The sequence below is a fragment of the Cricetulus griseus genome (genome assembly GCF_003668045.3).
Source record: "Cricetulus griseus strain 17A/GY chromosome 1 unlocalized genomic scaffold, alternate assembly CriGri-PICRH-1.0 chr1_1, whole genome shotgun sequence".
Classification (NCBI taxonomy): Eukaryota; Metazoa; Chordata; class Mammalia; order Rodentia; family Cricetidae; genus Cricetulus; species Cricetulus griseus.
In genome coordinates, this window is record NW_023276807.1 from 93,280,610 (window position 1) to 93,298,548 (window position 17,939).

General features: G+C 42.7%; 1 protein-coding gene across 1 annotated transcript in view; it reads left to right on the forward strand.

Annotated features, from left to right (window-relative positions):
* Cobl (cordon-bleu WH2 repeat protein) overlaps window positions 1-17,939 on the forward strand; it is a 150,784-nt gene that overhangs the window by 123,894 nt on the left and 8,951 nt on the right. Inside the window, exons 11-14 of the mRNA XM_035453021.1 lie at window positions 9,568-9,665; window positions 10,869-12,754; window positions 14,833-14,952; window positions 16,012-16,266. Of these exons, the coding sequence (XP_035308912.1) occupies window positions 9,568-9,665; window positions 10,869-12,754; window positions 14,833-14,952; window positions 16,012-16,266 (2,359 nt within the window). The remainder of the gene's footprint in view (window positions 1-9,567; window positions 9,666-10,868; window positions 12,755-14,832; window positions 14,953-16,011; window positions 16,267-17,939) is intronic.

Consider the following 17,939-nt stretch of genomic DNA (forward strand, 5'->3'; position numbering starts at 1 on the left):
CCTTGCCTTCCAAATGTAAATAGCCTTAAATAGTATTTAAGGGATTATTCCTATTATCTCAGGGTCTTAATTGGCTGAAATCATGTTGCTTTCTCACACCAGGCAGCTCCTCAACCTGGGGTTCATTGGTTCATTTTCATGCATGGTGTGAAAAGAGTCTGTTTTTTCAGCAGGATCCACTTCCCCTTGGCTTGACAGCAAGTTTCAGTAGCTACATCACTCCAGACAACTTTGTGTAGCACTGGTCCCTATCACCATCCTCTCTCTGGCCTTGTTCACCTTGTCAGCTGGGTGAAGATGTAAAGTATCTCTGATCTCGAATCCTGACTGAGACACTATGTTATCCCCTCAAGAGATGACCTCAGCTTTCTCCCTTCATGAAATGAAAAATTATAGGTTGGAGGAGGTTAAAATTTTTGGCAGAAATTATTTCTGCTTAAAAAATCATACATTCTCAGCCCCTGGTATATCATGTGTGTATTTCCAAATATGCAATACAGATCATTGCCAGGTAGATGGTAAGCAATGTCTGTAGTGTAAGAATGGTTGACTCACGTGTTGTAGCTAGCTAGCATGGGGTGAGGCCAAAGCAAACCAGTAAGGGATCAGACAGTGGGGGTAGAGTATTTGCAGGCTTCACCTGAAGATAGCAGCCCTTTCCTGGACATCTAGTTGTCACCTGGAAAGGAGGTTACAGACCTTATGTGGACAGTGTCCAAAGTATGCCAGATGTCTACATTTGTATTTCACATATCACAAATTTAAAATGCTGTTAAGTAACCTAAGCATTCATGGCCAGGCTAAACAATTTGCAGTCCGTTGTGGCTAGTGCTCAGGCATTCCCTTGAGTAAGTATATAAGGGTGCCTTCACTATTCTATGAATCCTATAGAAGTGCTTTTTCCCTGAATGCCTATCCATAAACTTTCAGATATAGGTACAACTATTCAGATATTTCCTGTGCTATAGCACTTCAAATAAGTGTGTGTACAAAAATATTTGGGGAACTGCAATATTCTCCTCTTAACCTTGGTAGGTTATTAGAATATCTTGAAGACCTTGCAGACAAGGTTTAGACACCCCCCCCCTGCAAAAGGCCTCTGTGTGGTCTTTAGATGAGTACTCCCTTAAACATTGTTTGAAAGCTATTTGGTGTTACCTTCCTGCCAGGGTTCACACTTAGCACAGATACGTGAGTCACGTGGCTAGAGAGAAAATGAGTCTCTTAATGCAAGTGGTGGCTCTGGGACTAGAAGGTTTTCTCAGTGGTTAGAGCTTTTGTTAATCTTGCAGAGGACATGGTTTCAGTTCTAAGTACTCACATTGTGGCTAGCAACTATTTATAACTATATTTTAAGGAATCCAATATCCTCTTCTGACCTTTGCAGGCACCAGGCATGTACATGCATGTATGTACACATGCATGCATGCAGTCAAAACACTCATACACATAAAATTAAGTAATTCCTTTAAAAGAATAAGTATTTTTACATTTATGTTCATGAGGGAAATTGGTCTCTAATTCTCTTTCTTAGTTGTGTCTTTATGTGGTTTGAATATCAGGGGAACTGTAGCCATGTAAAGAGTTTGGCAAGGTTCCTTCTGTTTCTATTGGATGGAATAATTTGAGGAGTATTGGTATTAGTTAGCTCTTCTTCAAACATCTGGTAGAATTCTGCACTGAAACCATCTGGGCCTGGACTTCTTTGGTTGGGAGACTATTGATAACTGTTTCTATTTCCTTAGGGGCTACAGGTATATTTAAGTTGTTTATATGCTCTTGATTTAATTTTTGTAGATTAATTTAAGTCATTGGTAAATACTAATATTAAGATGACTATTTGTGTTCCCAAAGGGGTTCATCCTTTGTGAGGCATTAATGATGGTATGAGACCAGGCTATATCATGTCCTTCTCTGTCACCTCTGAATGCCAGACCCTAGGAGCTTAGGGACATCAGAAGTTACCCTTTGCCAGAACAAGCAAGGTCAGGACTCTAGGATAAGTGGATTCCATAGATACCCTAAACATGCAGAAAGTCTCCAGTATGGGATTAGTCACTAGGGAATTATAGGGATGACTCCTGACTTTCAACTTTACTAACATGAGATCTTCTGTTGCCACACCTCCATTACACTAAATACTGTTTGAACATCATGTAAAGATGAATCATGACCCATAAAAGCTCAAAAGGTCCTGCTTTTCTCCACCATCTCCTTTCTCTTATTCTGGGGGTGGGATTGCCTGGATTTGCATGTATAAATCTTAGACAAATATGTTGTTTCTTCCCAAGTACCCATCCAAGTATATTATGAGGGTCACCCTCTACTCCTATCTTTTTTTCTACTGAATAGTCATGAGGTAGAGTTACTGCTTTGATTTGGTACAGGTGAGGGTAGATTTCACTCATTGCCACTAAGACTGCTTCTTCATTGCTGCTTGTGTTGATGAGTACTGCCCAGTATCCCTGGAGCCTAGTTTTTAAGTTTAAGGACCTTGGGAGTAAAACCATATCTTTTAAAACAATAAAGCAAGTGGGAGTGTTTTCCATATTCCCAGTTTATTCTGTGTGATACAGTTTGAAATGGGGAGCGTGCTTTTCCATCAACTCATTTGATTAGATCAAGTTTCAAATTTTTCACTGCCCTGAATTCAAACTGCACCTTAAAATTGGGATGTGAACTTTCCAGTGTTGCCCTCTAAACTTGGTACACAAAATAAATTCCCAAGAGGAATACTGGCCAAAAGGTAGACACACACAAGTGAAATATGCATGTGCTGGTGGTGCCTTGTTCTGGGTATACTCAGGGGTGGCACTATGAGCTTCAACAGTAGCTTTGCCCTAGGAAATGGTTATAATTCATAATAGATGGACTTACAAATCTCTTACACCTGTCCTTTATAGATGACCTGGGCCAACATTCCTTATTCATAAAGAATAGATTGGCTAAAGTGTGCCTTTGGCCTGAAAATTCACCTCTATTTCTTCCTCATTAAAATTGAGATATGTAGCATTTCCTCTTAGAATAGTGCCTGGCATATTGTTAGTCTTCAAAAGTGGTGACTGATACTGTTATTGTTGCTATTGCTATCATTTACAACTTGTGGATGAATAAGAGAAACAGAATTCTTTGGATAATCCTTATGATCATTTCCAGCTCTGCTTGCCGGCCTCCTCTTCAAACTGTAACATCTTTGTTTGAGTAGAAATAATAGGCAGAGAAGAGAGAAGCAGAGGGTGTTGCCTCTCCCACTCAGAGAACTAAGAGTGGGACTAGCAATGTTTCTAAATATTGGACCTCAGAACAATCTGGCTGTCATCAGGCAGTTTGTCTGTCTGTGTGTCAGCATCATATACCCTGAGTTCTGTGGGGGAGCTTCTGTTGGGCAAAAAATGCTGTAAGATATGAGTAAGAGAGATGACTGTTACTTGGCTTTTTCTTAACACTGGAGCCAAATGCAGTCGCATGCAGTGCCTCCCAAAGTAGAAAATACATTATAGCTCTAGCATCACAAAGGATGGTGGAAACAATGTTAGAGACAGAGGATGAAGAGTGCTGTGAAACACTGTCTGCTGTACATGACATGGCTATTGTACCCATGAACTCACAGCAGCTGCACTTACCTACAAAAGACCTGCACAAAATGCAGCTTGTCCATCATGCTTAGAGGAGAGATCGTGAGGCCTCACCCTCCCACATTATCAGGAGCTGTTGATAAGTAATGGTTCCTGGGGAAAGGCAAGTCACTTTCCTCAGTGCTGTAGCTACTGTTACATGGCTCATGTTCTGATAAACAGTTTCCCATCCATATTCACTAATTAAACTAATTAAACTCAGTGGGTCACACATAATAGTAAAAACAAAACGATGAACATGAGCGTGGAAGAGATTTCTTGGGAAGAAGGATTCAGCCGAACTGTGAGAAGGATGAAAGAAAGGGATGGGTTGAAAATGGTCAAAACGTGTTACATACATGTATGGAATTTTAGAGGATTTTTTAAAGTAGTGTATATGTGTGAAGAGAAGTATAGTTTCTGTGGGTCATCAGGGACCCCTCTCCCACCCCCATCCATTGCTCCACCTGGCAAGCCTTTAAGGACCTTCCTAGCCCTAGCTTATTAGTAAATGGTAGGATGGTAAGAGTGAGGCTCATGGTTGCAGTTTGAGAGAAATTCTTTCCCTGCGTGCAGGGCATGTGGCTACAAGTAGCCTTGCATGTGGACTGATACTGGAGAGGGACTTGGGCCCTGGATTCTACCTCATCCAGCCCCTGGATCCCTAAACTAGAACTCCGGGAGCTGAGGCCACAAAAGTTTCAGGAGTCATTCATGTAGTACAGACTGTAACACCTGGAGTCTAGAAACTATGTGACCACAGAAGCATTTCTAAGCAGCACCATATAGAAACCTGAACATTTATAGCCATCAGTACTCAGAAGCTACAGGAACAGCTAGAAGCATGTTATGTATTGTACAGTCCTTCAAATGAGTATTAGAACACACAGGAATGCGGAAAGCATTAGGACAACACTCAGTTGTTTGGTAGGGTGCTTGCCTTGTATAGATGAGGCCCTGATCTGATCACCAGTACTACAGAAAAATGTGGCATGCTGCACTCCACTGTAGCTACCAGTCATATTAGCTGCTAAGCACTTGCCACACATGGCTGTCCAAGCTGAAAAATTTGTATGTGCAAAACATTCACCAAATCTAGTGCACAGTGACGAATGTTTTAAATACATGTATAAAGAAAACTAAAATGAATTAAAATTGCATTCACTTCTGTCTTTTAAAACAGGATTGCAAGAAGATGTAAAATGACACATATGACCCCCAATGTATTAAACACCAGTGTCAGACTCTAATGCCTTATCACTGGGGAATGCTTCAGCTGCAATGCGGGAGTCAGACATATGCAGCACTCATCCAGTTTCCCAGGCTGCCTGCTCCCAGGCTGCCCTTATCATTTTGTAGTAGCAGCATTGCTTTGGTCTCCCTAAGCAAATTAAGCTACTCTCCGAAAACATCATGATTTTCCTCTCAGACATTTTTCATTGTATACATGTCTTAGAGAAACTCAGCCAAATCAAGAACAAACATAACAATGTGCTGTGAATGTCTTATGATTTGAGATGAGTCAGAAGCATGCTATTCACCTTTTCTCTCTAATAGCAAATGGAAAGAAAAACTCACCAAGCTCTTATTTGTCCTCGCACTGAATAGACAGGACAATTCCCTATTCTCATCTGTCTGGAGCTATATAAACAAGTGCTGAGGTGAAGCTGGGCCAAAGCTGCCACAGCTGGATAAGAGGCATGCCCTCTAGCTCCACTCTGAGTTCCCAAAGGGAAGGCATGTGAGGCAGATGAGCCTCCCAGACAGATGGGTTTGGAAGTCCCCAGTGTTCTCTGCTTGTCCCTCTACTTTATGCAGCAGTAGCATGAACAGTATCACATTCTCTGCAGTCATCACCTCCAGTTCTGTGTGAGAAAATAGCTCTGGCTGTGTTTATTCAACATGTGCAGGCTGATAGCAAAATGCCCACTCAATGTTTGTTTGCTTTCTATTTTCTTGGTCCTTAGCCACAATAAACTACCAATAAGAACTGTATCTAAAGATTAGGTCATTGTTGGGGGTGGGGGAAGAAGCCCGGGAAAGAAACATCCGTGCACATTTGCTTTATGTCAGCAGATGCATTGCTCTCTGCCCACTAGGCACTGTTCAGTGCTACATGATCTGTGCTCTCCTGTAAATCCAGGAAGCTACTCTTCAGGCCCTGGGATTAAGTCCAGGTAAGTTTCAAAGAGGAATGGCAGCATCATGCTTCAATGTAACTCTTTATGACAATGTCAATGGGTATGGAGGACAAGTAAACACCACTAGATCCCTACCCCTAAGAAATCTTAGCTAGGAAAACAAAATTGGTAAATTGACATTGGCATTGACCTTGACTATATAATCCTTCATGCAAAAAACTCAGATCCAGGAAATAGCAATCCTTGAGGTACATCAAAAGTAGGGCAAGCTGCAGAAGCAGTGTGAGGACCCACTGCTACCTTGTTCAGAGAGTGTAGGGACTTGGCAGCTTTGTAAGAAACATAAGCCAAGGGCGGGCAATGGTTAGACCTTCCTGCATTCTGTAAGGCACCCTGGCTGTCTACTACTCGTATATGTCTACTCGTTCCCAAATAACTATGACCCTAAGGGCAGAAATCACATCCAGGTGCCAGAGAGCAAGGCCAAGACCATGGAAGAATAGGAGTGTGCTGATGGGGTCTGAAACTGGGTGCCAGCATTGGTAGGTAGAGAGCAGGTAGGCTGTAAGTCTGTATGAGGCAGTAAGAGCAGAGGGACTGGTCAGGGAAAAGAAGACATGGGTGAAGGGGTAGCTTTAGTAGGATGGAACAGTTGGTCTGGATGCAGGGAAGAATCTAGCAGAGAAAGAGCACACACCTAGAGCTGAGCTACTAATTGCTAGAGTAGTTAAGACTTTTCCTGAGTGGTGGTGTATGGTGATAGACTGAGCATGCTCTGAACTATCTGTAGCCTTCTCCCAATGGATGACCTGTAAGACCCTGGGACCAGTAAACTCCTGTAGGAAAGAAGGCCTTGCATATCATTCATATGAAAAACATTGAAACTCTTCTACAACAGAAGAATTAACAGAATTGTTAACTAGAGTCTGAAGACAGTTTTAATTTTCCACATTAAAATGCGCTCATCAGTCTTGGGAAACAGGTCAGTAAAGTACTTGTCATATGATCATGAAGAACTGAGTCCAATCTCCAGAACCTACATTTTAAAGAAAGCCCAGTGTGGTGGCATGTGTTTTTATTTCTAGCACAACAGAGGTAGAGACAGCAGGATCCCTGTAGCTCACTGGCCAGAGAGTGTAGCTTACATGGAGAACTCTAGAGAGAGGTCCTGTATCCAAAACTTCCACACTCATGCACATAAAAGCACCCAAATATGTAAGCATGCACTTTAAAAAATTACTTTATTACACAAGGTACTTTATGGCAAAACAGCCATTATAAATCCTTGTCTTCAGTAAAGCACACTGGCTCATTCCTAGCTTGCCCTTGTCCACAGGCGGATGTGGTGTTTATGTCATCACAGTTATCCTATATATAGTTCTGTGTCTCGGTTTTTTCCGTGTATTGTGCTAGAAGCATCATTAGTCTGCATTTCTCCATAGGCTCTCTGATTGTCATGGTTACTGATTGGACTGTATTTCTCCACAGGCTCTCTGATGTCAGAGTTACTGATTTCATTGCCCTTTACAACATAGACAGCTCTCCTTACTGCTGAATATTTTAGATTTCCTCACAGAATACAAAGAATACTGTTGTATTTATATTTTCTCTTCCCATCTTATTGTTTCCTTACAAAGATAAAGACACATGATTCCATATTGTTTTCCATTTAAAATCAACAGCAGGTGTGTATGTCTTCTATTCATTGCAGTTTTATTAGTTAAAAGCATTTTCTAGTTTAACATTTAGAATAAATTGGTGAAATTTAGTTTTAATTCTTACTGATAATCTTCTCTTCAATGTCTCCTGAGTGATAGAACCATACATTCTTTGAAGACAAATACTTTGATATAAAGCATAGATATATATAAAAAGCAATCTATTTTACATGTTGAGTACCATTTTGTCTAGAAATTTCCATATTTTCCTCTGCTATATATTCTGGTAAATATTTGAATTTACTTTTCCATCACATTCCCTGAAAAAGAAACAGCTTTAGTAAACTGAATTGAAACAATTAAAGGCCAAAAGCAAAGCAGTGGGAAGGACAATTGGGCACCTCTTATGGTCCTTATTAATTGGTCTGCATGCACACACATCTCCAACCAGCCCCTTTTGTCTAGCCTGTCAGAGGACATTAGCTGAGACCGATCCTGAAGCTACTTCCTGGCTTCCAAATGGACATAGTCACTAAGAAAGAAAGACTCATTTATTAGAATAAAAATTTTGCTGCGTAAGTGAGGATTGTACAAGGCACATTTCGTGCATCATTATCTGGGCCTGATTAGCAATGATGGAAATTGGTCCTCAATTTTAACAATCAGCGGAAAGGAACCTTCAGCTTTCACTGAAGACGGACAATTGCCATAGACGTGTCTGTGTTTTCTGCACAATAGGAAAAGAGAAGCAAAGGCCCTTGCAGAGGCAGCTTTCAAATTGTTTTGGCAGCAGTTGTCTCACATATGCCATTGTCCCTCTGATGCAAATAAATCATGACCTCCCTCTACTGAGCAGAAGGATGACATATCTTAGGATGCCCTATGCCACAGGGGGCCACATTGTCCCTCTTGACCCTAGACATGGCTGGGCCACCTGGTCAATGCAGCCTATCCTTACTCAGGCTTTGAAGCAGCTGCACCTGGCTTTGAATGCTATGTGACCCACCTTGCACATGTCAGTTGGTCTCTCTTTAGAGTTTCCTATCTGAACAATGATAATAACAACACCACTTACCTTATAAATCATTTGTGAGAGTTGTAATAATGTGATTTATACAAACAATCTCTATTCAGGGTCCAGAAGGCAAAAGGTACCTCTCTAGCACAGAGGCATGCCATTTTCTGGAGCTTCCTCTGAAGGCCTCCAAGAAGGAAACCATAGGGAGAGCCAAGAACGGGAGCTTGTATACTATTACAGTGGGCATAATGTTTTCTGTCTCTCTTGTCATGCTCTTTATGGTTATAATAAAAAAATTCAGGGGTAGGCCACCTCCATGGGTAGCACAATCAGGTTTCCCAAGCTCCTATATCTCCCATCTTCTGCCCAGTGCAGAAATTAAGATGCAATAATGTGATTAAAAGAGAAACATATCAGATAGTATGAAAGCCCTTATTGTAGAGGAATGAATTGTTTCTACCTTTCCAAATCTTGCAGGTGGATCACTGCAGAGGGGAAGCATGGAGAAGGCATGGGGCTTGAAAAATTGAAGGACTTCTGAATACTTCCCATACATGGTCCTCTCTGAGATTCTCTGATAACCTAGGAAGTTCAAAAGTGTCCTGCACCAGAGCCTGAAGCCTACATGACTGCAGCCTCAGGGACACTGATAAAATGCAGATGTTCAGGAACAAGCTGACAGTTTAGAGTTAGAGGGGAGACCTAGCCCCAGCATCATAACATGCAGCTAGCTGGTCATCAGGTGCCCCACTTCTTAAATGCCAGGTGCAGTGCAATTCAGATATGTACGAGAGACCTACCAGTATGTTTACTTGTCTGCTATAACAGAATGAAGACATGGTGTCACCATATTACAACTATATGGGGTTCAGGTATTGATAACATTTGCAGGCTAATATGACTATAACATTCCAAACATATCCTGTATTACATACATAATTTACATGCCTTATATAATATACACATGTATATACACATCACTCACAAATAATCTGTCCAGTTCCAAGGAAAATAGTAGTCTGGTGAATGTGGGACTACTTAGCTTTGAATATGAACTGAAGTTTCTAGAAAGGATATTAAGTACTAATCAGAACTGGGGAATTAAGCACTCTTCTTTTCTCTTTGGTCTTCCTTAGAAACGACAAAGTCCCCATGCCTCCAAATGATGATGAAGACCTATTCATTACTGGACACTTCCATCAAACCCTGGCAGAACTTGATAAAGACCTGGAAGGTAACAGCCACAAGCCTCCTACTTTGATAGCATCCTGTATGACCTTCTAGGAAGTCACTTTTCTGAGTACTTTGGTGTGACTCCACAAGAAAGAAGTCTAGGGATTGCAAATTGTTTTGGATGTGTTTTGACTGTATGTAAGGACTGAACTCCTCTCTCAGGTGATCATGGGCTGTTCTTGATGGACTTTTTTGTCAGGGCTCCAAGCAGTATTAAGAAAGCGTCTCAGTAGTTTTTCAAATATGTGACAAGCCATACCGCTTTTGTGTGTTCAGTAGTATTCTACACACATTAAAGATAGAAATATCCAGAATACCAAAATGAGGTAGGAAGACATAATATGGCACAAAGAAAAGCAGCTGTCTTTATTAAAACTTACAACTCTTGCTGACTTGGTAGTACAAAATAAACAATCTTTTGTCCACAATAAACACCCTTAGCATGGAGCTCCCATGGTACCACTGTTCTTTTAACATGTTTCTTGGAAAATAACACTATAAGGTCAAAGCAGATGCAAATGATTTCAGTGAGTTAGCAGGAACTCCTTTAGACAAAGAAAGCTACACTATTTTCTTCATGGCATACATCAAAAATAAATTAGAAAAACAAAACAAGGATAAAAAACAGACATTAAAAAGTGACCCTGATTTTGTCTAATCTGGTTTTCTGTCTCTTCTCATTGGTATTCCGTTGACACAGCTGGGAATCTGAGCCAGCCATGTCGTCTCCCACAGACTGTGACCACATGACCCACTGCATCATTTAGTGCTTTGAAGAATCAGTGTAATTCTGAAGACACCAAAACTTACTTATTCTCTCCTTAAGAAATTAAAGCTAAAGCAAATCATTCGGCATATCTTGCTGTGCTTCTAGTGGACACAGAAATAGGAAGGACAAAATCACAGTGCACTTAAGAAACATTTTCCAGAACATCAAATATAAGAATCTGTTTTATAATTGGATGACTTGGCAAAATGTGGTGACTAGACATCTCAGCCTAAAACATCATGGATCTGCAAATGGCTCTCTGCTCCAGGCAGTTGTGGATTATAAATCAAGATAACGTTTAACATGCATGCTTAAAAAGAAAAAATCACAGTAGTAATCCCTGGGGAAATCAAAGTATTGGCCATGCTTGCATTAACTCACTGGAAATACTACAAGAGGTACCAATTGGTGATTTGTGTTTATCTTTCTCTGCAGGGATGGAAGAAAATTATGAAACAGATACCAGCTCTGTAACCAGCTCCATAAATGGTGTGTCTAACCACAGTCTGCAAGAAGCCATAATCCCTGATAATGGTGTGGATGACATCCCAATTACATTTATCGGGGAAGTTTCTGATGAGCCTGTTGACTCAGGACTGTTCTCCAGTAGAAGCAACAGTGCTGCTGCTTGTAACACTGGGGACATTGCCAGCCAAAGATCTCACCTGTCCCCATTTCAGAATGACCATAGCCAGTCATATGTAAGGACAAACAGAAAAGAGCCTGACCCCTTCCCGCCTTCCCAAGATATCAGAAAGAGAAATCAGTCATCAACCTTAGCCAACACATCTAAAGATGAGAATCGAGTTGAACGAGACTCCAGAGTTACTTCGTTCGTTTCAAAGCTTTTTATAGATGACCTAAAAGCAAAGGATAAAGGCAAGGTACATGGTTCTACTCACAGTGAGAAGACACAGGCAGGTCACAGAGTAAATTCACTGCCAATGAATCAAAAAGATGGGGAGGACGAAAACTCCATCTCAGCACCACCACCATGGTCTCATCATGGCCAGGCCTCAGGAGGAAGCTATGGTCTCAAGTATGGCCTCACTACATATAAAATTGTTCCTCCCAAATCAGAGATGAGGTGTTATGACAGGGATGTATCCCTCTCCACTGGTGCCATTAAGATTGATGAACTAGGGAATCTTGTGAGCCCTCACATAAATGGGAGCAGGACCATATCCCACTCATCAGCCGTTGTTGAAACAGATGGACAACCTATTGGAAAAGTGAAAGAGTTCTGGAGGCGCAACTCAATGGAAAAATACCTGAATGGGCCAGCAGAGAGTACAGCCAAAAGGCCCCCCTCCACCACCACCACTGCCACACCAGCAAAACCACAGCAGGAAAATGGAGGGAAGGCAGCCTTCACACTGCCCACTCCCCAGCAGCAGCCTGCCCCACCAGAATATGAGGCACACCTGGAGGAAGAGAGAAGCCGACCACGTTCAACAGTCTCTTGTCATGTGAAAGTGCCAGAGGCTAACTCCACAGAAGTCACATTCCTCAAGCCTCAGAGAAGAACATCCAGCCAGTACATGGCCTCTGCTATTGCCAAGAAGATGGGGCCTCCAAAAGTCCATGCTGATGTGGTGAGACCATATAAGAAGACGGCTGAAAAGGGTCATGAAGAATCAAAGCTGGTTAGACCACCTCCCACCCAAAAAGACAATGCAGCTCCCAACCTATACTCGGAGGCACGACAGCATGAGCATGGGACAAACCAGGGCTCTGTCTGCCTTTCCAGCAACCCTGGTGTTCAGATGCCAGCAGGAGACCATCCCAGGGTAGAGGTCAGAAGCCCATACGGGAAGTCATCAACTCAAGAGTGTCCTGCTGCTGTCCACAGAAACTCTAATTTCCTCCCAGTTAGATCTTCCCAGCAGGATCGTGTTTCTGTGGGACCAAGCTGTGGTTTCAGTGAAAAGCAAACTACAAGTAACCAAAAGACAAGCTCAACATCTAACCCCACACAGGCACCAGACAGGACGCACCCACCCCCTCTGCTCTTGGCAGAGGCCCGTGACTCTGGGAGGATATTCATGAATGGTTCTGCCCGGGCCCCAGGAAATTGTGAACCTCCTCACTGTCTAAAAGAGTCTAGCCCTACCAGCTACATCATCTTACAGACAGAAGAAAAGCCCAGTCCATTAACTGCAGATGTTCAAAACACAGAGGATGCTCTACCATCCAGCATTTTTGGGCCAAAGAAAAAATTCAAGCCTGTTGTTCAAAGGCCAGTTCCAAAAGACACCTCTCTGCACAGTGCCCTAATGGAAGCTATCCACTCATCAGGAGGGAGGGACAAGCTCCGAAAGGTGAATGTGGCAGGCATCAGGGGTTGGGTGCAGGGATCTCCTAGCAGGGCTTTCATCCCTGTGGTAGATCATGAGAATGAGACTGGAGGAAAGACTGCAAAAACAGCACTGCAGGTTTGCGGGTTTTGTTTTAACTACATCCTGTTTCCTTCTTCTAAAGCATTTGAATCAAAGCACTAGAGAGACCAACGGGATTTATCTTGTTGGGCTCCAGCAGTCCAACGGAAAAAGATGTCAATCAGTAAATATCCATCCACTGAACCAGAGCAATAGTGAGGCCAGGGGGTGGGACCATCTGTACTCCAGTTCAGAAGCACTCTGTCAGCCTTGTGTTTTCGTAACAAAATACCTGAAAAACTTAGAGAAAGGCAAGGTTTATCTTGGCTCAAGCTTTGGAGGTTTGAGTTCATGATCAGTTAGCTTGTTGTTTTGAGTTTGTGGCAAAGTGACACAGTGTGTTGAGAACACATGACAGATCAAATGCTCACCTAATAACCAAGGGGATGAAAGACAAGTGTCCCACCATCCCCTTCAAGGATTTCCTTCCAGTGACCTTGAATGTCCCACTTCGTACCACTCCTAAAGTCTCCACCAGCCCCTAGTGGTGATAGGCTGAGAACTGTGTCTTTCGTGAGCTTCTGGAGAACATCTTGACACTCTGAGATAGTAAGACTCAGGCAGGGCCATGTATTGATAAACACAGCTACACATTCTGAGAACTGCATGGCAGTTTGGTTTCATTGTTGTGTGAACATCATGAGGTGTTACACAAGCCTGTATGACAACAGGCCAGCACTCAGCAGGGACTTCTTGTTACATCAAATGACATCAACTGGAGATGAAAAGGATGCTGCTGGTGTAGCAGGCCTTATCGTTTTGGAGATAGATAAAGGAATAAAACCATATCCTAAAAGTAGTTGTCCATGCCAAGATAACCATAGAACCTATAGTATAGTGAATGCATAATAAACATAGTCACCCACTGTTTTAATCCAGAGTTACAATTGTATGTAACTGTGGGTCATACCCCTGCATGTCTACTAGTACAGTGCATAGGCTTGTATACACTAGCATCACCCCAAACACCTGTGAAAGTCATTGCAGTAGGATATTAGTATGGCTCCAGTGTCACTGAGAGACAGGAGTATTTCAGCTCTTTTCGGTCTTGTGAGTTTGCTGTCATCAGTGTAGTATATTGTTGACTGAAACTTTATGTGATGGCATCACATTGTTGTTCTACAGTACAAACAAAAAAGCAAGAAATATGCGATCCTTTCCATATCAGCTCATTTAATACATCAAAATGTTATCACCTAGCCAGTACTAATAATGAAGAGTTATTTCCTCTCATTTTCAGTTGAGGAAACAAGGTAGGTTGATTGCAAATGGCCCGATGTCACCCACCAACATTCTCATCCAGATTTACAAGATTTCAGTGTGTTTATAAGATTTTACAAGTGAGCTATGGAAAGTTGGGAGAATAGTCTCATAGTACGAGACACATTTGATGCAACCCCAAAACTATAGCCTTTGATTCTCAGATAGCTGCCCCTCAACTTACTACACGATTATGTCATGGTAGCCCTTACTAGCACAGGCTTAGTAGTGGCATTTTGATGTATTAAATGAGCTGATATGGGAAGGATCACAAATTTTTTGCTTTTTTGTTTGTACTGTAGAACATTGTGATGTCATCACATTAACTTTCAGTTGAAGGTATCCTAAATTGAAAAAGCCTTAATGCACTGAACTCTGCTTGGCTTAGCCCCACCTCCTTGCACATGCTCAAAACATTTCCATCAGCCTACATTTGGGCAACATAGTCTAACTCAAAGTCTGCTCTACATATGTTGAATGGCTCAGTAAAGTTTCTGAATACTGTGCTGAAACTAGAAAAGAAAATGGTCGTGTGCATATGCTTTGATGCTGTGGCTAAGTTGAAAGCTCTGCTGGGACTTTCTGAAATGTGCCTTTAAGCAGACATATTGAGTAGAAGTGATGCTATAAGCCTCCACTGAAATGGAGTTAGCCTTTCCTTATTATCAGAGTGAAATATGTTGACCTTGTTAATATTCTAGACTGCAGAACATACTTCAGAAGGAAGGCCAAAGAAACCATCCTACATGGAGACAGAGAGTGAGCGTTCTGCCCTTCTGGCAGCCATCCGGGGCCACAGTGGGACTCTTAGCCTGAGGAAGGTAAGGAAAATGGCCTCCCATACATAACAGGTTCAAAATACTGCTTACCCTTCTCCCTAGCAACCTAGGCCAGTTTCACCAAGTTTCCATTTTTCTGACTAGGTTACAGTCACCATCATAACTGCAAACTCTATTTATTTGGCACATTGTCACCCAATTCCAGGCAGCTGTCATGGCTACTGCTCATAGAAAGTGAGAGATCACTGGCATTTTCCTGCGTTTTCTACAGGCCTACCCCGTACACTAACACTTTTCAAATTCTCTCATAGTCATCATGATCTTGGGGTAAGAAAGCTAGGCCACTGCCTGCCCTCACAGAATGAGAGTGCTGTGAAGCTAGCCCTGAACATGCACAACTATAGGCAAAATATTGAGTTTAGAAGCAAGACAATGCACCTGTAGCTGTCATACATGGGATTTAACGAATGATGTGACTTGTACATTTCCCCTGTAGTTTTAGTGGGTATCAACTCTCACCCCTAGTTATTCAAATTTGTGTGTCTGGCTTCTTTTTCTATCCTCACATGTGAAGAGAGTACTCCTGCCATACTTGTGCCTTTGAACCACACTTTGGAAGAGCACAAGTATATGTGTGTAAGTCATCAGGAGACAGATGTCTGCTTCCTGGGGTTCATCATTAAGGAGCTGCTTGAGGTTCACTGTGAGTTGGGTAGCTGTGTGCTATTACACCAATTATAACTGCCTGAGTCTGGCAGGCTGCTGTAACAAAGCACCATAGACAGGGTGGCTCAGAAACAACAGAGGTTTATTTCCCATAGTTCTGGAATCTAGAAGTCAAAGATCATGGCAGCCGCAGAACTGGTGATGTGTAGAGTTGTCTTTCTGGTTCCTAGTACCTTCATACAATGACTTCATGTGACAGAAAGTTTAAGAACTCTCTGGGGTCTCCTTTATAGGGTATTGATTCTATTCATGGTAGTTCCACATTTATGATCTCATCACCCCCAAAGCCTCACCCCAGTGTCATCACCATTGGTGTCACACATAAGATGGGGTACATGAGCATCCCCTCTAGTAACCACTTAAATGTCCCATTAGGTGTCATCCCTTGCCTCTGAGGAGCTCCAGAGCTTCCGAGATGCTGCGCTCTTGACCCCAGGTTTGGACAAAGCTCTGAAAGAAGACCATGGCCTTCCACTCCCACCTGTCCTGCCACCACCACCCCCTCCAGCTTCCCAGGACTCCATATCGGTTTCTAGGTTCAGCACAGACACCCTCAGCAACACAGTGGATGCCAGGCAAGCCTTGATGGATGCCATCCGCTCAGGCACAGGAGCTGCAAGACTGAGAAAGGTGAGCTTTGGTGTGGGAGCATTGGTAATAGAAATGGAGGTGAAGCTATCTGTGCAGCCCACCTTCCAAAGGGCACCACTGAGGGGTGGGCAGAAAAGAGCTGATGCAGGAGAAAGCCAGCTCTGCATGCCACCTGCTTCCCATGTGGCAATGTTTAAGTTAAACCTACTTCTGTCCCTCTTCTAAGCCAACATCTGCGCAGCGACAGGCTGAGAATCCACTTTGCTTCCTAGAGCTCCTACTGGGAATACAGCATCCCTTAGCCTGCAATGCCATCACCTATCTCCACGTCCTACTTTGTCTGCCAGAATAATGCATAGCTCTTAGAGAATTCAGTGTCTTGCAGTAGAGCATCAACTGTTTTCTTCCCTTGGGTCTCTTTTTGTACAGTCTGATGCAGGCCTGCTTGCACATAGACACTGTAGAGAACTGTGGCCCCTGAAGCAGTAAGAATTCCCCCTGGCTTCCAAGCTCTGCTTCAGCTCAAGACTACACTGTGAACTCACTGACTTCTGTAGTTACACATGCCTCCTGGATATGGAAAGTTATGTTAATAACAAGGAGGCTAGGGGGTTTTAGACTTTTCTAACAGATCATTTCTGCATCCAAAACCATGCTGTCCCTAAAGAGGTCGGTAGAAAGTTAATCTTTACTTCATATGTGAAATGTACAAGGCTAGAGAATCCAACTCTCTTGGCTTAGTCAGACATGGACTGGACTTAACACAAAAGGTACTTGTTGCCCAGGCTATGACCTCCAAGGAAAGCTAGTTACCCATGAAGCCAAGGATGGGCCACTTTCACATAGGCTGCTATTGCCATGAATAAGACAGGCAGAGATCCTTGTTCCCCAATTAGAAGTCTGATGCGCCAGAGGAGAGGAAAGGTCCCTAGGACATGTGGCTGAGAAAATCTGTCCTTCCCTCATCACAGGTCATGGCTACCCCTGAGTAGCAGTTTTCTAAACTCCCTCAAAATCCATTAGACTCAGTTCCCTTGTGAGCCCCCACCTCCCTGGGCTTGACCTGTTTTGAAAGCAGCCATGACTATGCAGGTGTGGCATTTCCTATCAAAGATGTAAGCTGTCTTCAATGGAGGCATAGCCCACTTCAGGTCCCTCAAGAGTAACAAGCTTCACGCAGGCTCCTCAGGAAGGCTCATGGGGCCTTTATTCGGGGCCCTTTTGATTTCCCATGTCTGTGGAATTGGTGTATTTCTGAACTTGTGTCATGAATGACTGAGAAGGAATCATGGGAGTCAGATGACTGTGCATACAACCCTGAGACCCCTCTGGGCCCCAGGAAGCCATTTCCCAGAGGCTGAGTTCTGAAGCTCTTTGGAGAAGTCCTATGTAATTTAGTGAGGACCATCACTAGACTGTGTTTCTGAACTCCTAAAAACACATTTCTCAACAAAAAGTCTACAGGTGACATCTGAGTCCTGAATCAGACTTTTCAGAAGGCAGAACCCATATGTCAGCTGAGATAAACTGTCTGCAAATGGACTTTGTTCTAAGTTAGGTTTGGGGTAATTATATGTGTTCTTCACTGCTCTAATGTATTCTGGAAAACACTGAGTATAACCTATCTGAGGTTTCCCTTCCTGCCCTTTCAGTGAGCTAGTCAACCATGGTTTGATAACATTAAGTGGAAATTTCTAGGAATTAACAATTGG